The sequence below is a fragment of the Frankliniella occidentalis genome, unplaced genomic scaffold (assembly GCF_000697945.3).
Source record: "Frankliniella occidentalis isolate FOCC.00 unplaced genomic scaffold, Focc_3.1 Scaffold50, whole genome shotgun sequence".
In the NCBI taxonomy this organism is placed as follows: Eukaryota; Metazoa; Arthropoda; class Insecta; order Thysanoptera; family Thripidae; genus Frankliniella; species Frankliniella occidentalis.
In genome coordinates this window covers 1,433,430-1,457,386 of record NW_026267180.1, presented here as the reverse complement: position 1 = coordinate 1,457,386, position 23,957 = coordinate 1,433,430, and the positions used below count along the sequence as shown (strand labels likewise).

The 23,957-nt window shown below is 40.0% G+C and overlaps 9 protein-coding genes across 13 annotated transcripts; 4 read left to right on the top strand and 5 right to left on the bottom strand.

Moving 5' to 3' along the window:
• LOC113206411 (elongation factor 1-alpha) lies at window positions 1-3,095 on the top strand. Of its 2 annotated transcripts, none has more exons than XM_026422493.2 (5): window positions 1-74; window positions 945-1,291; window positions 1,377-2,202; window positions 2,281-2,447; window positions 2,626-3,095. In XM_026422493.2, the coding sequence occupies exons 2-5, from the start codon at window positions 968-970 to the stop codon at window positions 2,695-2,697; spliced, it is 1,389 nt and encodes a 462-aa protein (XP_026278278.1). In that variant the 5' UTR covers window positions 1-74; window positions 945-967; the 3' UTR covers window positions 2,698-3,095. The 2 variants fall into 2 exon arrangements, with proteins under 2 accessions (XP_026278278.1, XP_052123327.1); XM_052267367.1 differs by lacking the exon at window positions 1-74 and adding an exon at window positions 167-186.
• Window positions 3,096-3,251: 156 nt separating this feature from the next.
• Window positions 3,252-5,913, top strand: LOC113206374 (CAAX prenyl protease 1 homolog). Of its 3 annotated transcripts, none has more exons than XM_026422434.2 (8): window positions 3,252-3,386; window positions 3,623-3,826; window positions 3,947-4,093; window positions 4,196-4,402; window positions 4,491-4,785; window positions 4,872-5,167; window positions 5,256-5,399; window positions 5,495-5,913. In XM_026422434.2, the coding sequence occupies exons 2-8, from the start codon at window positions 3,668-3,670 to the stop codon at window positions 5,723-5,725; spliced, it is 1,479 nt and encodes a 492-aa protein (XP_026278219.1). In that variant the 5' UTR covers window positions 3,252-3,386; window positions 3,623-3,667; the 3' UTR covers window positions 5,726-5,913. The 3 variants fall into 3 exon arrangements, with proteins under 3 accessions (XP_026278219.1, XP_052123325.1, XP_052123326.1); XM_052267365.1 differs by lacking the exon at window positions 3,252-3,386 and adding an exon at window positions 3,429-3,447; XM_052267366.1 differs by lacking the exon at window positions 3,252-3,386 and adding an exon at window positions 3,440-3,545.
• Window positions 5,897-9,315, bottom strand: LOC113206372 (nucleoporin p54). Its single transcript, XM_026422432.2, has 12 exons — window positions 9,063-9,315; window positions 8,653-8,790; window positions 8,368-8,565; window positions 7,988-8,275; window positions 7,753-7,905; window positions 7,514-7,664; window positions 7,277-7,419; window positions 7,046-7,201; window positions 6,697-6,953; window positions 6,492-6,611; window positions 6,299-6,409; window positions 5,897-6,164 (listed from the first exon to the last, which is right to left on the bottom strand). The coding sequence occupies exons 1-12, from the start codon at window positions 9,157-9,159 to the stop codon at window positions 6,051-6,053; spliced, it is 1,926 nt and encodes a 641-aa protein (XP_026278217.1). The 5' UTR covers window positions 9,160-9,315; the 3' UTR covers window positions 5,897-6,050.
• A 33-nt stretch (window positions 9,316-9,348) lies between these two features.
• Window positions 9,349-11,276, top strand: LOC113206375 (TRMT1-like protein). Its single transcript, XM_026422435.2, has 6 exons — window positions 9,349-9,593; window positions 9,681-9,950; window positions 10,036-10,248; window positions 10,337-10,527; window positions 10,602-10,794; window positions 10,897-11,276. Exons 1-6 carry the CDS (start codon window positions 9,445-9,447, stop codon window positions 11,243-11,245), a joined length of 1,365 nt encoding a protein of 454 aa, XP_026278220.1. The 5' UTR covers window positions 9,349-9,444; the 3' UTR covers window positions 11,246-11,276.
• On the bottom strand, window positions 11,242-13,069 carry LOC113206376 (iron-sulfur protein NUBPL). Its single transcript, XM_026422436.2, has 8 exons — window positions 12,848-13,069; window positions 12,580-12,757; window positions 12,375-12,500; window positions 12,249-12,288; window positions 11,991-12,175; window positions 11,710-11,898; window positions 11,532-11,629; window positions 11,242-11,460 (listed from the first exon to the last, which is right to left on the bottom strand). The coding sequence occupies exons 1-8, from the start codon at window positions 12,923-12,925 to the stop codon at window positions 11,401-11,403; spliced, it is 954 nt and encodes a 317-aa protein (XP_026278221.1). The 5' UTR covers window positions 12,926-13,069; the 3' UTR covers window positions 11,242-11,400.
• Window positions 13,070-13,094: 25 nt separating this feature from the next.
• On the top strand, window positions 13,095-16,059 carry LOC113206373 (periodic tryptophan protein 1 homolog). Its single transcript, XM_026422433.2, has 11 exons — window positions 13,095-13,297; window positions 13,468-13,517; window positions 13,610-13,773; window positions 13,853-14,041; window positions 14,130-14,237; window positions 14,324-14,546; window positions 14,623-14,781; window positions 14,869-14,977; window positions 15,067-15,157; window positions 15,412-15,648; window positions 15,733-16,059. Exons 1-11 carry the CDS (start codon window positions 13,208-13,210, stop codon window positions 15,972-15,974), a joined length of 1,662 nt encoding a protein of 553 aa, XP_026278218.1. The 5' UTR covers window positions 13,095-13,207; the 3' UTR covers window positions 15,975-16,059.
• Window positions 16,037-16,848, bottom strand: LOC113206377 (uncharacterized). 2 transcript variants are annotated; one of them, XM_026422437.2, is made up of 3 exons: window positions 16,626-16,848; window positions 16,411-16,515; window positions 16,037-16,329 (listed from the first exon to the last, which is right to left on the bottom strand). In XM_026422437.2, exons 1-3 carry the CDS (start codon window positions 16,696-16,698, stop codon window positions 16,073-16,075), a joined length of 435 nt encoding a protein of 144 aa, XP_026278222.1. In that variant the 5' UTR covers window positions 16,699-16,848; the 3' UTR covers window positions 16,037-16,072. The 2 variants fall into 2 exon arrangements, with proteins under 2 accessions (XP_026278222.1, XP_026278223.1); XM_026422438.2 differs by having other exon boundaries at window positions 16,037-16,311; window positions 16,626-16,843.
• A 521-nt stretch (window positions 16,849-17,369) lies between these two features.
• LOC113206380 (uncharacterized) lies at window positions 17,370-18,812 on the bottom strand. The gene is made up of 3 exons (XM_026422440.2): window positions 18,644-18,812; window positions 17,812-17,931; window positions 17,370-17,731 (listed from the first exon to the last, which is right to left on the bottom strand). The coding sequence occupies exons 1-3, from the start codon at window positions 18,686-18,688 to the stop codon at window positions 17,435-17,437; spliced, it is 462 nt and encodes a 153-aa protein (XP_026278225.1). The 5' UTR covers window positions 18,689-18,812; the 3' UTR covers window positions 17,370-17,434.
• Window positions 18,813-18,961: 149 nt separating this feature from the next.
• On the bottom strand, window positions 18,962-23,935 carry LOC113206379 (uncharacterized). The gene is made up of 7 exons (XM_026422439.2): window positions 23,564-23,935; window positions 23,198-23,312; window positions 22,854-23,098; window positions 22,709-22,757; window positions 22,490-22,609; window positions 21,271-22,404; window positions 18,962-21,188 (listed from the first exon to the last, which is right to left on the bottom strand). Exons 1-7 carry the CDS (start codon window positions 23,734-23,736, stop codon window positions 21,006-21,008), a joined length of 2,019 nt encoding a protein of 672 aa, XP_026278224.2. The 5' UTR covers window positions 23,737-23,935; the 3' UTR covers window positions 18,962-21,005.
• Between the last annotated feature and the right edge of the window lie 22 nt (window positions 23,936-23,957).

Below are 23,957 nucleotides of genomic sequence, written 5' to 3'. Positions count from 1 at the left end.
CCGCCCGCTTCACCCACTCCTGCTCCATCCACAGCAACGTGAACGTCGAGCATCGTGCCGGTCAGACTTGTCAGGTGAGTCACATTTCCTCTCTTGCACCACCCGCACGACCCTCGCGCAAAATCAACATTTCGGTGTTAACTTTTGCAATTGTGATCATTGCTTTGGTGCATTTGTTCAGTTTCGGTGAGGCTTTAGTTGTTGAGTACGTGTTGCCGTTCGCCGGCTCGGCCTGCTCCGCCACGTGTCGATTGTAGGTTAACCGGCCTGCCTGTTTTTCGATTTTCTTGAACTTTCCTATACTTCAGCATCCTATCACTAGAACGTGTGCTTATCCCACGAAGGGCATCCTTTAAGTTTTCGCCGTGCGCATCCCATGGGCCATGCTTTAACATCGTGGTTTTGGTTCGCCGGTGCTGGCGTGTTAGTGGGTCACCGCCCCACAGTCCAGCTCCATGCCAGGTGAACATATCTGGTCATGGCGTTCTAAACTGTGGAGAGTAATGCTCGAGTCTCGAAGTTTGTCTGCCGGTTATCTTGGCTTCCAATTACGTACCTCGAGCGACAGTCTTTCAGATGATTTTTGAGTGGGTTGCCCACAGACCAGCTCCATGTCAGGTGAACATATTTGGTCATGGCGTTCTAAACTGTGGAGAGAAATGCTCGATCCTCAATTTGTCTGCCAGTCATCTTGGCTTTTCATTATGTTGCTTGAGCAACAGTCTTCAGGGTCCCTTCTTTACTCATTACCCACAGTCCAGCTCCATGTCAAGCAATCATATTGGTCATGGCGTTCTAAACTGTGGAAATTATTGCTGAGATCGCTATGTTTGACTGCTTATGTGGCTTTCAAATACAATTCTTGTGCAACAATTAATTGAGTCAAACTGACTTCGAACAATAATAGCAACTGTTTCCCTAACGCTATCAATTTTCTGTTGCAGCTAAGTAATCCAAAGCACTCACCATGGGCAAGGAAAAGGTTCACATTAACATCGTTGTCATCGGTCATGTCGACTCTGGCAAGTCAACTACCACCGGCCATCTCATCTATAAGTGCGGTGGTATTGACAAGCGTACCATCGAGAAGTTCGAGAAGGAAGCTCAGGAAATGGGCAAGGGTTCCTTCAAGTACGCCTGGGTGTTGGACAAGCTGAAGGCTGAGCGTGAACGTGGTATCACCATCGATATTGCTCTGTGGAAGTTTGAGACTGCCAAGTTCTACGTGACCATCATTGATGCTCCTGGCCACAGGGATTTCATCAAGAACATGATTACTGGTACCTCTCAGGTTAGTAATCACTAATGCATCACGCTCTTTCCCTTGATATTTTGAGGTATTGCTTGTTACTTATGGCTTTAAATTTTGTACACAGGCTGACTGTGCCGTGCTCATCGTTGCTGCTGGTACTGGTGAATTTGAAGCTGGTATCTCAAAGAATGGACAGACCCGTGAGCACGCCCTGCTCGCTTTCACCCTGGGTGTGAAGCAACTGATCGTTGGTGTGAACAAGATGGACTCCACCGAGCCTCCATTCAGCGAAGCTCGTTTTGAGGAAATCAAGAAGGAAGTTTCCTCCTACATCAAGAAGATCGGTTACAACCCTGCAGCTGTCGCCTTCGTGCCCATCTCTGGCTGGCATGGCGACAACATGTTGGAGCCCTCTGCCAAGATGGGCTGGTACAAGGGGTGGAATGTGGAGCGCAAGGAAGGCAAGGCTGACGGCAAGTGCCTGATTGAGGCTCTTGACGCCATCCTTCCCCCCTCCCGTCCCACAGACAAGGCTCTGCGTCTACCCCTCCAGGACGTGTACAAGATTGGTGGTATCGGTACCGTCCCCGTCGGCCGTGTGGAGACTGGTGTCATCAAGCCCGGTATGGTTGTTACCTTCGCCCCTGCCAACATCACCACTGAAGTCAAGTCTGTCGAGATGCACCACGAAGCCCTGACCGAGGCCGTTCCCGGCGACAACGTTGGTTTCAACATCAAGAACGTTTCCGTCAAGGAACTGCGTCGTGGATACGTCGCTGGTGACTCCAAGGCCAACCCTCCCAAGGGCGCTGCTGACTTCACCGCTCAGGTCATTGTCCTGAACCACCCTGGCCAGATCTCCAACGGCTACACCCCTGTGCTGGATTGCCACACCGCCCACATTGCCTGCAAGTTCGCCGAGATCAAGGAGAAGTGTGACCGTCGTACTGGTTAGTATACTTTACCTTAACACTACTTCACTAATCTGCGTTTCTTGGTTGTTGGTTCTAATGAAATTTTCTGTGCAGGCAAAACCACTGAGGAGAATCCCAAGGCCATCAAGTCTGGTGATGCCGCTATTGTCAACCTTGTTCCCTCCAAGCCCATGTGCGTGGAGTCCTTCCAGGAGTTCCCTCCCCTTGGTCGTTTCGCCGTCCGTGACATGAGGCAGACCGTCGCCGTCGGTGTCATCAAGGTGTGTATTCTTCTTAATGTTTCGTCTTATTTTTCAATGGAATGATGAGATAGTCATGCCATGCACCACTCTTAGTGACGATGCTGACCACTTTACCTGACTCTGACCATTATTCTCTACTTGATATTTAGTTGATTCCATGTTAGGCACGACTTACAATTTATTTTTTGCCTTTCAGAGCGTTAACTTCAAGGATGCTTCATCCGGCAAAGTCACCAAGGCTGCTGAGAAAGCACAGAAGAAGAAATAACTAGGCGTGGTGAATGGGAGCAACTTTGGACTGAAAATACTGTGGCGCTCTCAGTCCACACTATCCATAGCTCTGCCACTTCCACAGTTGTGGAAACGTCTTGTCAAGGGTATTATGAAACACTGTTTCCATAGAAAAGCATTCAGGAGGAAAGCCTTGTGAAAGTTAGCACTTTTATCATGGAGACTTGTTTATATATTTATTCAATAAGGTTTATTGGGAGTTGTGGTACCACATTTTGTATTTGTAATTAAGGTGTAAGGGATTTGTGGAGTACAGACTCCCAGCTTGAAGAATTGGGTGATTTCATTACTAAACTTGTTGACTTTCTACTGAAACTCTTTTATGATATGGTTTGGAGTTTATCGGTTACCAACAATAAATTATTGACAACTCGACTCATCATTTTTATTTCCACCCCTACTTAACACTCAATGGCATTTGACCACATGTCTTCAGGAAAAGTGAAGGACAATTAATGTTTACATCAAAAGCGGGTCAATGATGGCACCTCATGGCACTGACATGGACTGGTCCATCGAGATAAAAATCTCCCGCCTCCCTCTCGCTGAGTGCTGTACTCGTTGTACTGCGCTCTATTGGTGACGAGTGGAACCATGATGACAAATTGTAACCGCCGTCGCACACACACACAACCCATCCGATTGTTGCCGTCTGCACACAAGTTGGTAAGTCTAAATTTTGAAATTTTGTGTGTGATGTCGCAAAGTTGTGTGCTTAGGCATTGCGGTGAGCGTAGATTAAATTATTAATGTCTTTAAGCTGGGAGTTTCGTATTACTTGTGCGTGAAAAGAGACTTGTTAGTCGACATTCGCATTCGCACCGAGTAGGTTATGAACCGGCTCCTGTTTGACACTCACATTTAAATAACTTAGTGTAATTTCCGTTCATCGCGCTTTTTAGGTATCAGGTAATTTCTCGAACCTCTTGTGAGGGGTACTACGAAAAATGATTGGCGTTTTGCAAGACCTTGTTAAGCCTATCATTGGCTCGTCAGCCATGAGCTTTCTTGCAAAGCTAAATATTGACGAAGGGAACCTTTTATGGGCCTTAGCTGGTGCTATAACTGCTGTAAGCTGTTGGGAATCATATTTAAGCATTCGACAGGTAAGTAGCATCTAATTCTGTGCTTCATTTTCGCATTCCAAAAACCTTTTCATTTGTTCTCACCCTCCCGGGGTTTTGTTGTTTGCATTTTCATTTATCTTTCTTTCATTAATGCCACAGAGAAGAGTGTTGATCAAAGAAGAAAAAGTTCCACCAGAGTTGGTGAAGCACATGGATAAGAACAAGTTTGAAAAAAGTAGGCAATATGCTCTTGATAAGAATTCTTTCGAACTTGTTCATAGTCTGTTCGATTTGATTGTGAGCACTGTAAGTTCCTTATAATAGTACTTAAACTCATTTACATTGGATATAACAGTCATTTGCATTGATAGTTGAGTCAGTATAATTAATTTAATATCTTTATTTCAGGCAACTCTGGTTCTTAAATGGCATGTTGTTATGTGGACAATTTCTGAAGTAATTGTCAAAAGAATTGGCCTTCCTCTTGATCAGTATGAAATAAATCAGACATACTTCTTTATACTTATAAATAGCGTAATTGAAATTACTCTCAGCACACCATTCAAACTCTATTCAACCTTTGTGATTGAAGAAAGACATGGATTTAATAATCAAGTAGGAATAATAGTTATTGAAGGTTTGTTGGAACCAAAAACTTCCAGTGGCATGTTTTTAAGTACACACCTCCTTCTTTTTTTTCCAGACCCTGGGTTTCTTTGTCAAAGATGAAATCAAGAAGTTCATTGTTGGCCAAATCATAACGTTCCCTGTAATAAGTGGCATTATTTTCATTGTGAAAGCCGGTGGTGACTATTTCTCACTCTATGCCTGGGGTTTCACAACATTTGTGATCCTTGTAATGATGACCGTTTATCCTGTGTACATTGCTCCATTGTTTGACAAATATACCCCCCTGCCAGAGGGAGAGCTCAGGAATGAAATTGAGGCTCTTGCCAAGAAGCTTGACTACCCTCTCACTAAGTTGTTTGTTGTTGAAGGTAAGCTTTGTGTAGGTTAATTCAATTTTGTTCTACCTGAAATCGTTTACAAATTCTGATGAAATTTTCCATTTTCTTGTTTCAAGGTTCTAAACGTTCTGCACACAGTAATGCATATTTGTATGGATTCTTCAAGAACAAGCGCATTGTTTTGTTTGACACACTGATAAAGGGATATGAACCTGTAGACAAGGAAAAGAAGGAAGCTGAAGTGAAGGAAAAGGAGGAGAATATGACAGAGGAAGAGAAGAAAACTCTGGAAGAGAAGAGAAATGCCAAGAAAGAGCGAGGATGCAGCACAGAAGAGATTGTAGCCGTTTTGGGACATGAACTTGGACATTGGAAATATAGCCATACTGTTAAGAATTTAGTCATAGTAGAGGTATGAATGAGTATTAACTCTGATATTGTGATATGCACCTCTCTTGCACTTGATGACTCCCTCTTAAATGTGTCATTTACATTTCCAGGTCAAAATTCTGCTGTTTTTTATCTTGTTCTCAAAGGTCTTTGCTTCAAAGAGCCTATATCGAGCTTTTGGATTTACCAAGAGCCAACCTGCAGTGATTGGTTTGACTGTTATTCTTGGAAATATTCTGTTACCATGTAAACTGGTATGTCCTAGATTGGATTGTTTCATTTCCAGTATTGTGCTGTTGCTTTTGTTTCAAGTTTGGGCCTGACATTATTTTTTGTTTCTTCTTTCCAGGTTATTAACTTCTTCATGAGTTCCCTATCTCGGCGATTTGAGTACCAGGCTGACTATTTTGCAACTACCCTCGGCTACTCTGAACCCTTAGGATCTTCTCTCATCAAGTTGCATTTGGACAATCTGTCTTTCCCTGTGAATGACAAGTGGTACTCTCTGTGGCACTTTTCTCATCCTACCCTGATTGAAAGACTGAGAGCAATTGCTAAACTAAAAAATAAATCAGACTAAATATTAATCTAATCAAAACTGTCTTGTCAGTTTTTAGATTTACCTTTACATAAAAAATTTACTTCCTATAATTTTCAAATAAAATTGCAACTTCCTTTTAAATGTTGTAACCTAGACTAACTTATTGACACATTTTCATTATCCTTTCTTAGGTTTGAAATAAATAATAAATTCTTCATGATTCTCAAGATTTTTTTATTAATGTAAATTTTTGTCTTCTTTCACAATACTTTCCTATTAAAAGTCCAATCATTCATACATCCATTTCTTAAACATAATAAAATGTTAGTTGATTTTCATTGATAGAAATTCATTAGAAAGCAGTCTATTGGCGATGTAACAACTTAATCATCCCCTCTTTAATAATCTTCAAGTCAGATAAGTCTTGTTGTATAGTTTGAACTAAGTGTTGCATTCCATCTTGCTGCATCCGTAAAAACTGAAAAAAGGAAGACACCAAATGTTAAGTAATTCTCAATAGGAACTTTGTTACTGCAGGAATTTATGTAGTGGCAAAAGCAACCAGCATTGAGACAAGCCGCAGTCAACAAGTTAAAATTAATTCAAACCGACCTGTTTGATATCATCTTGAACAGAAGGATCCATCGTATATCTCTCTGTTTCCTTTTGTTCTCCCTTTTCCCTTTGCATTCGAATGGTAGAAAGTAATTCTGCTAATCTTCCCTGTGAAGAAAGTAAGAGTGAAACTGTAGTTAAAGATTCTAATTAGATGAAAACCTGAAACAAACAGATATAGTATACTTACTTTGAGGTGAGTTGGAGCATACATATGAGGCTGTAATGATTCAAGATGACTTCTAATAGCTTCTTCTTCAGGAGTCAAAGCTAGACCAACTTTTCTAGTGATTTCTTGCTTGACAAGTAGCTGTAGACAAGTCGCAGGGATCAAATAAAATTACAAACTAATTCTTACGTCAGTAAATGAACAATAAATAGTAATATCTCTATACCTGCAGTAAGCGGTGCTCAAGCTCTACTAATTTTCTGCGATATTCTGTTGTTTTTGCCACAGTGGCAGCTTGCTTGCGTTGTAAAGTCTGCACTTCTTCAGCAACCTTATCAAGGAAAGCTTGATGTAGTGCTGTCTCTTGCTCTTGACATTGCATCCTCCACCTCACTTCTTTGAATCCAATCATAGGGACAGGGATAAACTTATCAGGATTTGGGTTGTCCTGAATTGCCTGCTTCCATAACCTAGGGTCAATGCCTGAAAATAACAATTTGCTTTCATGATTTAAAAAAAATAAAAAATTAGTTAAATTTTCAAGAGTGAAGATCTGCAGAAAAGTGTTAACTGACCGCTTGGAGGATTTTCATAGTATTCTTTCAGCTGCTCTTCGTCTAAGGCTACTTGGGGATAAACATTGTCCACTCCTAGAGTAACAAGATGTTGTCTCTGAGTTGGCTGAAGGAGAAATGTTGCCAATTCTGTTGCAGGTATTTTGTGGACAGAACCTGAACAATCAACAATAAGATTAGCATGAAACACTCCACTGAACAAATAAAATCATGACAAACAAATGCACAAACCTGTTGCTCCCTTTTCCTGCACTGTTATGACTACTTGTGATTTTGACTCTGACAAAGGTTTGATGCCAGCAACATTAACAGTTAGATTTGGCTTGTTACCAAGAATTTGGCTGAGTTTCGTGATCAATTGAGTTTGCTCTGGCCTGAAGGAAGTACGTAAATGTTAGCACATGTAATATTCATGCTAAATTAAAACAGTTTTTTTAAGAACTAAGAAAAAACATATAAAATAAAAACCTTATTTCACTTTCTTTCTTGTTAAAGTTTATGGCTACCAATCCCTCTTTGTTATCAGCAGCAAGTTTTACACTGTAGCCTACTGCCTTAAAACGACAAAATGGATTATTTGGAGTAAATTCCACAGGAGGAGCATTTGCTGAATAATAACCTGAAATAAAAAAGTCAATAACATTTCACAGAAATAAGGAGACAGTTGGTATAAAGTTCCATAGAAGCTCTCTTTTGTCACAAAGTACCTAGACCTGTTCCCCAAACAGCTTGTAATTGGTTCCAACGAGTTAAGGTGGTATCACGTTCATCCCCAAAGATATTGACATTAACTAACGCATTGTACAATGCCTCATGCTGGTTTGGCTGTAGAGCTTGTTGCTGTTGTTGCTGACCAAACCCTGGAAAGACAAAATTCTCACAATTACTATGATTGTAAAAAGAAAAACGATCAATAGTTATCTGCTGAAGATAAAAATTTACCTGCAGGGAAAGAGTTGGAGGCTGTTCCAAATGCTGTACCAGTAGCGCCAAATGCTGTACCAGTACTTCCAAATGCATTTCCTGTCCCCCCAAATGCACTGCCTGCCCCTCCAAATGCAGTTCCTGGTGCTCCGAATGAGCTCCCTGGTGCTCCAAATCCAGTTCCAGAACTACCAAAGCTACTTCCAACAGCTGTACCAAAACTTGTTCCAGTTGCTCCAAATCCACCAAATGAAGTGGTACCTGTTCCCAGGGGTTTAGCCCCAAATGACCCCAAACCCCCAAATCCTTGAAAAAAGAAAAGAAAATTGAAAAGATGGGCATACAATCAGAACAATCTGTAACGCTGAAAATTGATGTTAACATAAAATGTTACAAACCTGCTGTTGAGGTATGGGGTTGAGTTTGGGTCTGCTGTCCTCCAAAACCAGAAAACAAAGTGCCACCTGTATTTCCTGCTGTGGATGTATTTGTACCCCCACCAAAAGACCCAAAACTGAACCCAGGTGCTGAAGAAGCTGGCGTTGTTCCAAAACTTCCGAATCCTGAGGATGCTGTGGAAGTTGATGGACCGAAGCCTGAAACCGAATAGAAAATAGCAAATGTATCATTTACAATGTGTTAAAAAATATCATATATTTCAGGAGTAAGTGGATAATGCATACCGAAACCAGTGCTACTTGTTGTGGTGGTAGTTGCACCAAAGCCGAACCCAGGTGTTGCAGCTGCAGGAGCAGCAGTCTGACCAAATGCAGGTGCAGCTGTAGGGGCAGAAAACCCAAACCCTGTGCCACCAAATGGAGCTGGAAATACAAGACAGATTAGTAGCATTGATAGCTTCTTGTTAAGGAGTGCAACTGAGTAACACATGAACTCTGGATAAAACCTCGGCGGGTTGAGAATTTTAAAGAATGAAGTTGTCAAACCATCAAAAACAACACAAAAGTCTATAGAAAACCTAACCTTTGTACTGGGCCACATAAAATGTAGATGACACTTGATTTAGTCAGCTATACAGGTAATGTAATTAAATTTTGAGGTCCCTACAAAAAATGTGTCTTAAAAGATGACATACCTTTCGTTGTTGCTGTATTTGTTGTTCCAAATCCACCAAATGCAGGAGCAGATGAGGCTGGCGTTGAAAAGTTGCTCTGCTGAAAATTGAATGCCATAATTTAAATTTTCTCGGATCACTTAGATGTAAGAGTGGAGAACGACTTCAGCTCCTTGAAGCATCTATTGACAGTCCGCAAGTATAATTTTCGATCTGTGAATGGTAAACAAATGGGGGTTTCGGCTTGTTTCAGCAGTTTAGAATTTCATTTAAAAGAGGTTAGCGCGGGCGAGGACAGCTGCATCTATGAAAAATTTCTTTGGACGCAACCGAAATTCGCGCTGTCTTCGAACTGCTCTTTAGTCTGCTAAATGTAAACACATGTTTACTCTTTTCGTTTAAAATGGCAAAGTGTGATGTGTCTTCTCTTGAAAGCAAGTCCATTGTACTCGCTGAAGTGACTGAATTCGGTGTTTCACTCAAAGTCAATAGAGATTCACTATCTCCAAAGCGAAATGAGGGATATTATTGTCAAGAAATGGATGTCAATAGGTTAGGTTCTGTTAGGGTATATTATATTAATTAAAATTTCCATGACTTCTTTTGACTTGTGACTTGTAACAACCATTTATTTTACAGAGCATTAGTAACAACAGCGCTCAGTGTTTTCTGCGAAACAGGACATTCAGTATTCAAACCAGTAAGATGTATCGATGTTATTGGGTCCACTGGAGTTGCTGGTCTTCTCTGGAAAAAATATCTTGCTAGTGATGTACATGTCCATATCAACGATCCTCATGAAAATTCGCATCAAATCATATTAGACAACAGGCAAAGAAACGGCTTAGAAACTGATATACATAGAAAAGATCCATGTGTGCTTCTCCATGAAATGCCATTTAGCTTCATGTGAGTATAAAAATTTATTTAGCTGTATGTACTACTATAATATTTATTTCATATGTCCATTATTTTGTACGTTCACTTTACATAGCTACCTCGATTGTCACACCGATGCCTCTTTTTATCTTGATTCATTAATGAGAAATATTCCTAAACAAGGAATTATTGCCATAAACACAAAGGACGATGGTGCTCTGTATGGCAGAACACCAGACATGGCACTTCGGAATTATGGAGGCACTATTACAAAAACATTCTATTCCAAAGAGTTGGCTGCTAGGTTGATTGTAGCAGGGATGGTAAGGTAATGATACAAACAATTGGCATTCTTAATTGTATTTTTTATCACATTATACTGTATTTTTAACTTGGATAATTTAAATATGTTTTAGGTCCGCTGCTGTCCACAGTAAAGGTCTTGAAGTTCTCTGTGTGCTATCAGTAAAATCAACAATCACCATACTTGTTAAGATTCTGAAAGGGCCTGCTCAGGCTAATTCATGTATGGCAAAGATCAAACCACTTGTGCATTGCAACATGTGTGAGGACCGCGGATTTTACCCGTCTTCTGTGTACCCAGTTGGTATGTTCACACTAACTTGTAGTCAAGCTGAAAATCAAAGGACAATAAATCTAATATCTAACTATTTAATTCAGAAAATCCAGGAAGCCTGTTGTCATGTAAGTGCTTAGAAAATACCCCAGGGAAAGTTTTAGTAAATGTTGGACCAGTTTGGTCTGGGAGTCTCTTTAATGCCAACTTTGTGAGGACTATGATTTCTCATATGAATAAATATCCATGGGAGAAAAGCATGAAAGAAGTCATGGAAACACTTCTCTATGAAGCTTGGTGAGAACAGGTCTTATTATGATTGTTAAAATACTCTGCATCAGGATCCTTGGGAATTATTCTTTCATTTCTTAATTATTTTTTTAAAAATGTAAACCACAGGTGTCCTAATTTAGAGGGAGAAAAGTTACTTAAGAAGGTAAACGATAAAATCAAAAATAATACTCTTCATCAACCTCTCAGTGAAAATCAGGAGCCTCCAGTGAAGAAGAAAAAGGAAGATACACAAAACATCAAAGAGATAGCTGCATCTCAACCTGAACCACCCTTCTATTTTAATCTACATAAGCACTGTCCAAAAGGACCCAAAATGGTTAAAGTGGGAAAGGTAGTATCAAATCTTCAAAAGGCTGGTTTCCGGGCAAGCAGGACTCATTTTGATCCTCTTGCAGTCAAGACTACTGCTAGTCTGTCAGAGCTGATGGGAATTCTTTCGCATTCAATGGATTAGTAATAAAAACAACTTGTCACTGTGAAAGTAACTTGTTGCTTTATTTCAGTTTATTTTCTGTTTTCTATCAATCAATCAAATTGAATTCAGATACAGATAACGAGTAAAAACATGATCAAGACATTGTACACAAATGGTTTGTTATATTTAATGTCCTATGACTTTTTGTCGAGCTGTTTCATTATTTCCCGAGCCACTTCAAGATAGGCTGTAGCCTAAATGTCAATGTAAAATATTAGTTGGTTCAAAAAGATGACAGTACAAAATAGTTGGAAAGACATCTTACCACTGCTCCGTTTGGATGTGATATCACAACAGGTACACCAGTGTCAGATCCCTGGCTGATGGTACTGTCTATTGGAATATCCCCGAGTATTGACACACCTTATGCAAAATGAAAAGAAGAGACAATTTAAGCAGCACTCTTGAATAATAACATTTCTTTCTGGGTATTGTTTACCTACCTAGATCTCTTATGAGGGTTTCAGATGAATTGCTATGTAAGGATACTTTGTTCAAGCACTTTGGACACTCAACTGCACTCATATTTTGGAGCACACCTATTATAGGTATCTCAAGCTTTCTAAACATATTTGCTCCTCTCTGAGTCACTTGTAATGCTGCTGTTTGGGGTGTAGTGACTAAAAGCACACCTACAGAAAAATGCACATGGATTGATCTTTGATTTGCTGCATCAATGTCAGCTAAGCTTGATTCTAGTAATAATGACAGATTTGAAACTTGCCTGATACTGGAATATTTTGAACCAGAGACAAATGAGTGTCCCCTGTGCCTGGTGGAGTATCCACTACAAGATAATCAACAGGATCCCATGCTACCTGGCGCAAGAGTCGTTCAAGAGCTTGCATAACCATTAATCCTCGCCATATAACTGGAGCATCTTTGTTTACAAGGAATCCCATAGACATACTGTATTTTAAATTCAATAGATGTTAAAACAATATTATACTCTGCTGAAATTTGAGTTAGATGGTATATTTACCATTTTACACCATAATTTTGGAGTGGGATCATTAAATTGTCTGCCAAAACACAAATACAGTTATTTTTCATTCTGAAAGGAAACAAATAACTGAAAACCTGCAGGTGCGAACTTGAATTTACGTACCATTATCCAATAATGGAGAGTCGTCCAGATTCATCATGAGAGGAACAGATGGTCCGAATACATCAGCATCTAATAAACCTACTTGTTTGTTTGGATTCTCTGCTTTCAGTGCTGTGGCTATGTTTACTAGACACAAAAGGTTTTGGTTAAATAAGAAATATTTAATTGGATACTTCTAATATTTCAGAGAAAATGGTTTGCGTACCTGCACTGGTTGACTTGCCTACTCCCCCTTTCCCGGATGCGACAAGAAGAATATGATTCACTCCAACTATTGGTTTTCTCTTTGGTAATCCTCTTGCCATAACTTCAGCTTGACGTGACTTCAGGTCATTGCGGTCTGTTTGATTTCTAATGGAAGAAGATGAATGATGACGATGGTTCTGAAATTGTTATTGTCAATTTTTATGAAGTACAAGATGGCTTATTTGGTCCAAAGATGTATCAAAGTTATCTTGCATTGTTACACTCACAAGTTCTCCTCTCATCGCACTCATGGTATGGAATAACCTCAGCCTAGTTAGCAATGTAAAATTTGAAGAGGCAGGCATTGTGAATGCTAGAAAATTTATTCACAAGTCTAAATCAGTCTAAATTTCAGATTTCTTTTAAGAAGAGGTAAAATTAGGTGCGGAAAATTCAAATTTGAACTTTCTATCTACTGCTAGCTGCAAGTGTTGTCAAACAAAAGTTTTTCATTTTTTTCTATGCGTCATGCCTGCTATTTCTCATACTCATTTGAATGCGTACCTAACCCAACCTCCTGTTCACGTGTGCATGTGTATATATTTTAAGTTACTTGGGTGAATTATTTTGTTTGGGGAGATAGCGTCATGGAGGGAGCGGGGCAAGAGGAGAGGCTAAATTTCATCCCATGTCTCACTTGGGTCAAAAGAGGGGTTGCAAAAGCAGAACCCGATAAGGTGAGGTGTCTTAACTGTTCGTAGGGGTTAAAGTATGTTTTTATTTTAGTTTATCTTGTCCCTGCAGTATATTCTGTCTGTGTCTGTCTTTTCTCGATGCCCTTTGATTAATGTTTAATCATTAATTATGGTGCTTTATTTAATACCATTGCTGTGTGTCTTCTTCTCAGGTAAAACTTTCCGAAGAAGAGTTGGCCACTTTATTGAAAGAATCTGAAGCGTAAGCAGTTTTTTCGCAGTTTCCTTTGTTAACTTAAAATCATCATCATTATTGCTTTAGTTCATCATAGCCGTTTCAATCTCCTCTTCTAGTGACTTGCCATCTGATGAAAATGATTTGGACGAATCCAATAGTGATGAAGATGAAGCAGCTGAAACACCAAGTACTTCAGTGTCCCTCAAAAAAGAGACCGCCACCAATTCCGGTGATGACATGGAAAATAAGTATGATTTTGATGGTTATGATGATGAAATAGGTAAGTGTGACTCTCAACATCTTGTGTAATATTTTTAAATTTTGCTGTTATGGTTTTGTCACATTCTATGAATTTTCAGAGAAACCCGATGTTATTGGAGGCATAGCTGGTCTTACGGTCTACTCTAGTAACAAGGATGACCCTTATATTACACTACCAGATGATTCTGACAATGATAGTGAACAGGGCGATGACTTAATAAAACCCAATGACAACCTTGTGCTTGTGGGGCATGTAATTGGAGATCAGGCTACTCTGGAAGTTTATGGTATTGCCTTTCCTCGAAGTTCTACTTTTCATTGGTTCTTCTGTTAATCACTCTTCTCATTCCGTTTTGTATAAAAATTTCTTTACAGTTCAAAATGAGGAAGAAGGCTCCTTATATGTTCATCATGATATATTATTGCCTGATATACCCCTGTGTTTAGAATGGTTAAATTATGATCCATCATCTCCAACTGATAGTAAGATACTTTTTAATTTTAATTATATTTTATTTTCTAGATTATGAAAATAGTTATTAAACCTATAACTGCTTCATTTGTTTTAGCCAATCTTTGTGCTGTTGGGGGAATGACACCAGTTATTCATGTAATTGATTTGGATATTGTTGATTGTTTGGAACCTGCATATGTACTTGGGTCTGCTGATGTTGAAAGTAATGACCCTGTAGCAGTTCACTTTAAAAAGAAGAAGAAGAAGGGCAAAAAGAAACGAGATCACATTGGGCATAAAGATGCAGTTCTCGACCTTTCTTGGAACACTAATTTTACGTAAGTGGTTCTTGCAAGATGAAATGATGTAAGTTTGTTTTCAGTGAAATAATATTCTCCTCTTGCACTGTTTCAGTCATGTGCTTGCTAGTGGTTCAGTGGACCAAACAGTCATTCTTTGGGACCTTGAGAATGGCACAGTAAATACCACTCTTGACGCCTTTCGTGAAAAGGTGCAGACAATCAAGTGGCACCCCTTTGAAGGACAAACACTGTTAACTGGAAGTTGTGATATGTACGATTGCATAAAACTGCGTAGTATTACTTCTATTTGTAAAACTTGAAACTCAATGAAAGCTCAATTTTATTCATTGTTTAACAGGGCTGTCCGGGTATTTGACTGCAGAAGTAAAGATTCTTACAAGGCTTGGTCAATGCCTGGTGAAGTTGAACGGGTGATATGGAACCACTACAATCCATTCTGTTTTTTGGTAAACTTTTGTGCTGCTAGTGTTTCCAACATTGTCTACATTCAATATTATTCAAAAATGTGTAAATATGTGTTTTTATGTACACCCAGGCCAGCACAGATAAAGGCACAGTGCACTACATTGATTGTCGAAATGATAAACCAGTCTGGGAGCTCTCTGCACACTCTAAAGAAGTGACAGGTATATTACCAGGTGTACTCACGCCGCGCACTCTCGTAGTTATACTGTATCGCATGCACGGGTGCGGGCGGGTTTTTCTATTCTCGCTGCCCATAGCTCCTTACGGCCCCGTGCGATAGGCAGCCCGTATGCGTGCATGCGGTATAGTATAACCACGAAAGTGCGCGGCGTGAGTCAGCTACCTAGTATACTGATTTGAAATTTTATAATTTCCATATTTTATTTTACTTAAAATTTTATTTTTATCTACCTAGGTCTTAGTTTGAGTTCTGCTTGCCCTGGTCTTCTCTTTACTGGATCAAGTGATGGCCTTGTAAAAGTGTGGGATATAGAGGAACAGTCCAAACCAGTATGGGTTTGGGAAAATGATGTCAAGCTGGGTAACTTACAATGTCTTGGATCAAGTCCAGATGCTCCTTTCACATTAGCTGCTGGAGGAGATAAAAAGAGCCGAAATTTTGGAGTGTGGGATCTCTGTGATAACGTAGCAGGTAAAATTTGTGGTGTGGCAAAATTTTTGAGCTATGTTTGCAGGATTGCTGATCAGTTTCTAAAATGTGTACGTTTGTTTTCAGTTTCAAACAGGTTTTCAAAGCGCCCTCTTCTTCTTCCCGTGAAGAAGGAAGAATCCACAACTGAAGATGAAAGTCCATCAAATGTGGCAAGTTCATCTGTTATGGATACTGTGGCTACTGCAATGGATGATCTATGCTTATCATTATCAAATGAACCAAAAGATAAATTGAAGAAATTGTCCGGACACACTAAAGTTATAAAGAAAACTAAAAAGAAGAAGAAAGCAGCTGTTTCAAAGTAGGCTATTAGATAACAATAAAGTGTATAAATTCCAACAATTAAGTGAGATTTATTAAAATCCAATTAAATTACTATAAAACTCTTTATTTTAATTTTCATCTATACTTGGTAGCCTTTCCGTTCACTTTCAGTCACATATGTCTCTCCTTTCAGCGCACGATACAATCTATTTCTACCTGTTTTCCTGAATTCCTGTCGTACTAAAAGATACTCTTCTATCATTTGTTCTCTGTACTCTAAATCGTTTGTCCAAAGTTCTGTACATGCTTTCAGTTTGGTGTTCAAGTGATAACAAGAAGCAAGTAAGGCAAAATTATTATCCATACAATGCTGAAGCTCTGTAATGAAACAGGAAACTAGTATTAGTGCTAATCGTGGCTCTCCCACAAGGTGATGTTAAGCTTGTTAAATAATAGTTGGATTAGTTCGGAACATACCTTGTGCAAGATCTTTGCAATGAACCTTTAAGGCAGCTGCCTCTTGAAATTTCGGTATGTGGACTTTCAGTTCTCTGGCCCTTAAAGTGAAGTCATCTGGATCCCCTAAAAAGAAAATTTCAACACTTGACACATGCAAAAGAGGATGTTAAGTACTGGCATGTCAGGTGGTGAAAGAGAACTTTTCCATTAGGTTATGTTTTCGGTGCATGTACCTTTGCCTCGCGGTCCGATCCCACTTTTACAGTCTTCATCTATCGGGTCAGGAGCATCGAAGGTGTTCCCCATTCCTGATTTTTTGATGAGAAAAGACACATGAGCTGAAACGTCCCGCCCGACGTTAACGAGTTAAAAGGATGTTAAATCTGGCCCGGTAATCGGCGTAGATGGTCGTCGTAGTTGTCTGCTTTGATTTATCCGAATCCCCCTCCCCCTTTTTTCCCTCCAGAAACTCCAACCTCAAATGTGAATGTGCTAAATTTCTTTTGTGTTAACCATATATTTGTGTCGAGGAAAGTCCCCCCACAACTTTATTTCCTTTAAAATTTTGATTTCATAGTGTAAAATGTATACTTTAGGGAAGTGTGAGACTTTCCTAGTTCATGAAGTGTGTCCCGTGAACTTTTCAAGAGTTGGTGCATCTGTGATACACCGGTCATCCCGGCTACATTTAAACGTGTCGGCGTATTGCGAGGATGTGAGCTTGAGATGTGAGCTTGAGAAAGGGCCGCCTGGAAACGAAGCAACGGGTTTCAAGGAGCACCACGAGTGCCCGACCATCTCCGTCCGACAAACACAAACCGCAAAACGAAAGGAAGGGGTCCAAGTGGGGGGGGGGGGGTCATCTCAGAGGTCTCACCAGGCCCGCTGCTTCGTTTCCAGGGCCGCCTTTTCTCAAGTGTTGTAAGGGAAGTTTTCATCAGAGCCTGAGTTAGGAAATGAGTATTGCTGCATCCACGTACAGGTGGGAAATGGGTGGTAACCACCCCCATTTACTTTTATTGTTCGTCATCAACAGTTAGGCCTACTGCTCGATGCGGGCGGGGAAGGTCTGGATGCGAATGGCTCCGTTCCTGGCCTGGACCTTGTCGTCCTGGAAGCACACCAGGATGTCCTGCACGGCCTTGAGGATCTTGGCACCTCCCGCGGCGAGCTGGTCGCGATCCTTCTGGGTGCCCTCCCAGGTGTCGCGAATGGCCTGCATCCGGCAGTCGAGCCAGTCGTCGGTGGGCTGGCACTTGGCGAGGTTGGCGAGGAGCAGAGGGGGGATGTTAAGCAGGAGGGGCAGGTCCTTCTTGGCTTCGTCGATGGCGTCTTTCACCTAAACACCGAGAATGTGAGTACCTGATGTCTGTTGCAGACAAACACCGGCAGGACACGCCACGGCGACGAGGACCTTACCTCGAAGATCTTGGCGACGAGGCAGGTGGCGGAGTTGCCGAAGTTCGTCAACAGGTTGTTGTTGTTGTTTTCGTACTGGACGGACAGCATCTGTTCGAGAGGGTCGCTGCCAGGGTAGGCCTGCAGGAGAGCAAATTATAAGGTCAGGGTGTTGTCTTTCTTTTCGCCCCCCCCCCTTCTACGAAAATAATCGAACTCAAGTATTTGTCGGTCAATACAGCGATGTGTCATCCCCCTCGAAAGGCAATCTCTGCGGTTGATTAGTTCATGGATTATTTGGATCAAAAGGTGGGCTTCATTTCGACTTAAGGTTGTCTCACGTTACGCCACATGCCGTGTGCTATCAGACTCCGTTCTAGAACCATCAGATAAACGCCGATAGTTAGCTTCGCCAGCAAGTGTCTTCGTCTCTCATCACAAATGCCCAAGTTTCCGCAGACAACGCCTTTACTTCTCTCAGTAACTAAGCACTTCCCCGTTGGTCATTTGGTCTATCCGTAACAAATGTGAAGCTCAGATTCGGTACCCAGAGGATGCGCAGGGGGCTCCTCCTAGCATGTGCGCGTGGAGGGGTGAACCTGACGTGAGGTAAAATGTGCTCGCATCTTAGGCGGAGAGACTCTACCCTACACCTTTAGGGTGCAGAGACCCGTCCGAGGCTCTCTAACTTTACGTCAACCTGTCTCGCCCCAACCGCGGGCGCCCACCACCCCATTCGAATTGCGGAATTCCCTGTGCGGCGGGTGGCCGTTCTGAGCCGTGCAAGGACGGGGGCGACCCCGTGGAATTGGACAGCTACTCAGCTGTCTCTCTGAGCAGTGACGGTCCGTACCTGAGCGGAGGCCACGAGGGCGACGATGACCAGGGCGGCGATCATGGCTACGTCTGTGGGGTTGGCGTTGCAGTATGAGGTGCACGCGACCCTCAGCCTTTATAACTGCGAGCCGAGCCCGGGCCCCGGGATACCGTCGAGTGCGTCGAGTGGCATTTGGCGGTATCGCTGATAAAGCCGAGGACTCTGATGCCAGTGACCAGAGACCACCGGGGCAGGCAAGTGCAGACGTCAACATGCCACCTGCGGCCAGGCGGGGTGCCAGAGCAGGTGTCGTCCCGGCGCGCACGCTCAGGTGCCTGAGAAAAACAACATAGGTACTTGAATAAAGCGTGTTTTATTAGCTTACAAAGTAGCTTGAACACAAATCTTGACTTACAACATAAATAACAAGCGATGGTACATTGAGTTAATAACTTGATGCAAATCAAACCATAAAACAGAAGTTTGAAAGAAAAGAAAAATACAACAAAATGCATATGCAGTGTAATATGTGATTCAGCGGGGTAAAAACATGGGTGGCAGAAGACACAGTAACCCGTTTCACTTGAACTCGCACGATCAGCAATAATGTTATTCTCTTGCATGTACTCAACACAACGGCCCCAAAACTTCTTTCTGTGCCAAACACCTAATACAAGTTCCACCTCTATGTTCCTGTTTTTCAAAGGAAGATTTCTTTCAATATAGCTGCAGGTTAACAATATTATGAGAATATTGTTTGGCTAAGCAAAATGCATTTCAAGGTTACCAAACAGTCTACATGCCTACACACATTAAAATGATTATCATCTTTTTAGGTCCTTCTCACTTCAATGTTCAAAAGAAAGTGAAAGAGTACCTACAGGTCATCCTCCCATTGCTCTCCACGAAGGCTTTCATTCAAAGACAGGTAAAACGAGAAGTATATAAATTTCAACAGTCATATTAATAAGTTCTTTCATTTACGTGCATGTATAAGATAGAGATAATCATTATTTCTCAAAACATTCAAGGATTTTAAAGAAACAGAAAAAAAAATGCTGCTAACAAATTACTATGCCATATTCACAAATGTATTCTTACATTTGTAGAATTTGGAGTACATGAATGTGTCACTACATACCATGGTCCATTTTAAATGAAAACTTAAAAAAAGGGAGTCACTTGAAAGTAAAGATAAATAAGTATCTTCCTAAGTATAAAATACAGTAAAGAGAAGTTCAAAATATTTTCAGATTTAAATTTTAAGATTAGTAAGTTCTTTAAAAGAACTAAAGGTTTACTTGACTTTGGAAAACTTAAGTTACTGCTCAGACTTCTTTGACTCACCAATCCAAACAAACACTGGTAAGTTTCTCACAGACCAAGAGATCATAAAGCAGAAATAAGAAACTCCGTTGTTGGTGCTTCACAAAAATAAATGAAATGGAGTAAAGAAGTTAGAAATACCCATCTGCATAAAATTCAAACAATTGTAACAGTAATTCTAAAATAAACGATGAAGGAAAACATGTGATGTAATGCGTCTGATACTCAAACACTGCTCTTCCAGAGGCAACAAATAAAACAATAACAAAGCAGCCTAAAAAAATGTAGGTGCAGAGCATTAACTAAATATATACTATTTCTGCTTTTAGACTGCACTAATATATACTAGAAACACAAAAAAAAACTACCTATAAATTTCAATCTTTATTAACATACAAAAAGATCGTAAAACATAACCAAAACTATTTTTAAAAACATCGTCTTACAGCTGAAGTAATGTTACTTAGAATTCAAAAACACAAAAAGGGAGCATCAAAAAATATTTATCATGAATATGTTAACAATAGACATCAAAATGCCAAAGTAATTTGTTCGATTGAACAGAAGACACATTTCAGATCAGAGCAGCAACATCCTTTTGCTGTATTTGATGAACTCTTATCTTTTCCACAAGTATGCACAAATAATGCGCTACTCACTGACATTCTTTGTACAGATTCAAAATATATTGAAATGTGGTAGGCAGGAGAACAAACATCTTTCAGGGACAGTACTCCTGAAAATAATGATTAATTTCCATCAGAAAGATAAAATTTACTTCCCCAAAAGAGTTTGATTAAATCTATACCTCCCACCATCTTTTCTTTTCATGAAAAAAGTCATTTTACAGAATATATATATATTTTCTCAAAACTACTTTGGTCATTTCTCATCACAGTGGGTATATATATATTTTTCTTTTATACAAACAAGCTCTTTATAACAAGGCACATGTTTCTAGGTCTTACCATTTTAATACATGGAAGAATAAAAAATAAAATTCTATGCTAAACATACTTGTGATGAATACATCTACTAAAAATAACTCTTCCTTTAACATATAGGTTTTGTTTCATAATATATCTGAGTTTCTAGCTTGTATTTTCTCTTGAATTTGTTTCTTGAAGGATGAAACCAATACGTTTCCAAGAGAGGCTTTGAACACACTGTACTGACTGCTGTACCGGTCACTTTCAGATGAACGTCTGGTTTGATATGTTGAATTAGAATTCAGAATATTGTCTGAATTTCTATTCTGTAACCAATTTAAAAAAAGGTGTTTCAAAAAAAAATTGGGGGAAGTTTTTAGAAAAATATGAGAGAAGAAGTTTACTCACCTGCTGAAACAAAACCCGATTAACTGGATGTGGTTGTGGGCTGCAAGGTAAACTTGTTGATGAAGCAGATGAAGACTCTGCGTCAATTATTTCTGGCACAATTGTTTCTGGATTCAATGAATGGGGACTGAAATCGTTTTTGCAGCCCTGTGAGGTTGGCGATCCAGATACAGAAACAAACTCAATATCATTTGGATGCTGGGGTGATACATCAGTTGGCAGCTGAGGGGGTGCAGGTTCAGGAATCTCTTCAGATGTACTTGGATTCCAGCTATGCTCAATTTTGCTTTCATTGTTGTTAGTGTTGTTAATTTTCTTATTAGCACTTGGCGAAAAACTAGTGAACGAATTGTTCATAGGATTAATAGAACCACACCCTAGAAGATTCTTCAGAATTCCTTGCAGTTCAGCCACTCCAAAGCGAACATACATTTCTAGGACTACACTATGAGTCACTTTGGCAGGATTGAGAGCCAAGCTAAATGTAGGTTCAGGAAGATGAAATAGTGAAATGGGCTGTTTCTGTTGAATATTAGGGATGTCACGTAATGACTGAAGAGTCTTTGTTAATGAAAGGAAGAGCTTTCCAAGTTCAGCTCTGCAGACAGCAACCCATCTATCAACTTCTTCCGATTCATCTTCAACAAGTTTCGATGAACACAATCCACTAAATAACTCTCTGAAACTTTCAACTGACTCTGCAAGACAATCTGTGATGATTTTCTGGCAAAATAGGTCAAACTCTTCATGAGTCGTGAATCGATTTGACTCTCTCATCTGAGAGATTAACATGGAAAAAACTCTCTTCAAGAGAACAGTCCCCTTGGAAAGAGACTCTTCAAAAGTTGATGATTTGGTTTCTTCTACTTCTGTTGAGTTTAAATCTTCATGACCAGATAAAACAGATGACAAGTGTAGTTTTCTCATCTCCCAGCCTCGACTGGGATGTTTGACAGCTTTATAACAAAAACTTGGGGATTCAAAGTTAGCTGGACTATGAGTATTACCATTTGGTAAGACACCTGAATAAGCAATCTTATCTTTTATGCTTGAAGCAATATTGCTAAGCTCCACTGTGTTGCTTTCACACTCCTGCATTGCTGTTAGCTGCTCTTCGGTTGCTCCCAAATGGTCCTACAGAACAAAATAACAATTAAATACAGACAAAGCTGCAATAAAACAACTTCACGGAAGTTGTTGTTCACAATGTCAGACTTACCTTAAGGAATGATATTATGTTCCTCAGAGAGCATTCCAAGTTCTTGTTTTCAGTCTTAATTGATATCAGTTCCTCGGCAATGTCATTATTGACCACACCTGTATCCACATCGAGTTGGTCCTACATAATAAAGAGATTAAAATCATATCCATGTTTGTAACAAAAATACATGGCTCTGCAAATAAAGCAAATTTGTGACACAATCACAATATATCTCACCTCACTTGCCAAACTTTGACGCCTTGAGGATGAACGTGAGGAGCGTTTTCTGGAAAAAGCAGTATGTGGTTCACATTCTACGGGTAGATAATTCAAATATTTTCAAGAGAATTGTTTTATCTTAAGCCGTAACAAATGAGCGTACCTTGAGTATGTTCTCAGATGAGGTTTCTGACGCTCACCACTTTCACCACTGTCCTTTTCAACGGCTTGTTTTCGATTGGCAGGTTCTGGCTCGAGAGGTATAGGTGTGGAGAAACCTTCTGATTTGTTACCGCCACCAGTGGTCCTTTTAATAGGCCTTGACTTTCTTTTAAGTAAAGTCTCACCACCAATGCGGGTAAGCAAAGGCTTACGATCTAATTTTCTCACACATTCTACTCCTTTATCCTAAGGACACAACACAAACAAAACAACAGGATCCAAGCATAAGCTTTTCTGCGGTTTCTCTCTACAACAATGCTTCAAAAATAACAGGAGAAGTATTACCTGAGCTTTCTTAGTGTACTGATAATGAGGAAGCTCCACATTTTCAATAAAAAAAGAAATTTCTTCAAGATTATAAAACTTTCTGCATTTATTTGATTTTCTTCCAGCTTTGATTCTAAAATAGACAAATGAAAACAACATTTCAAAATACTTCAGTCAAGTTCATTAAAAACAGCCATGAATGTTCGATCTTAGCACACAATTGTTAGCGGGAAAAACAGATTATCCGAAAGGAATTTGACAAAATAAAGTGACAGGTAAGCCACTAGAAATAAAAATGAGTGACAAGAATTACAACAACAAACAAACGGAGTAGAGCCCTAACCTCTATAGGAGTAGTTACTAGAAATTTAGAGGAGAACTTACTGTTTTATTGGAAATGTTGTTTCAGTAGTTTTGAGGAAATTTCTGCCCCCCACACAAATTTTGTTATTTAATTCCCTGATTTGTTGTCCCTTTAGTAGGCATTCGCGAACCGTATCCAAAATGTCTTCAGCCATTTTTGTACATCTTCTTCTTTCTCCTGCCCCCTCCCCCATTCCCCTCCCCTTCACTGCCGGTGAAGAAAAAACGGCCCACAACTTTCTACAGATGCAGATGAAAGCAGAACGGAATAAAGCTATAAAACTCGTTTATGTTCAATGTTTGAACTGAAAGCTCCCTATTATATTTTAATGCATCCAAGTGATTGATGAGCCTCCTAGTTAAAGCTTAATTTCTCACATTCTTGAAACCGCCGTAAAAATTTGCCATATCATCA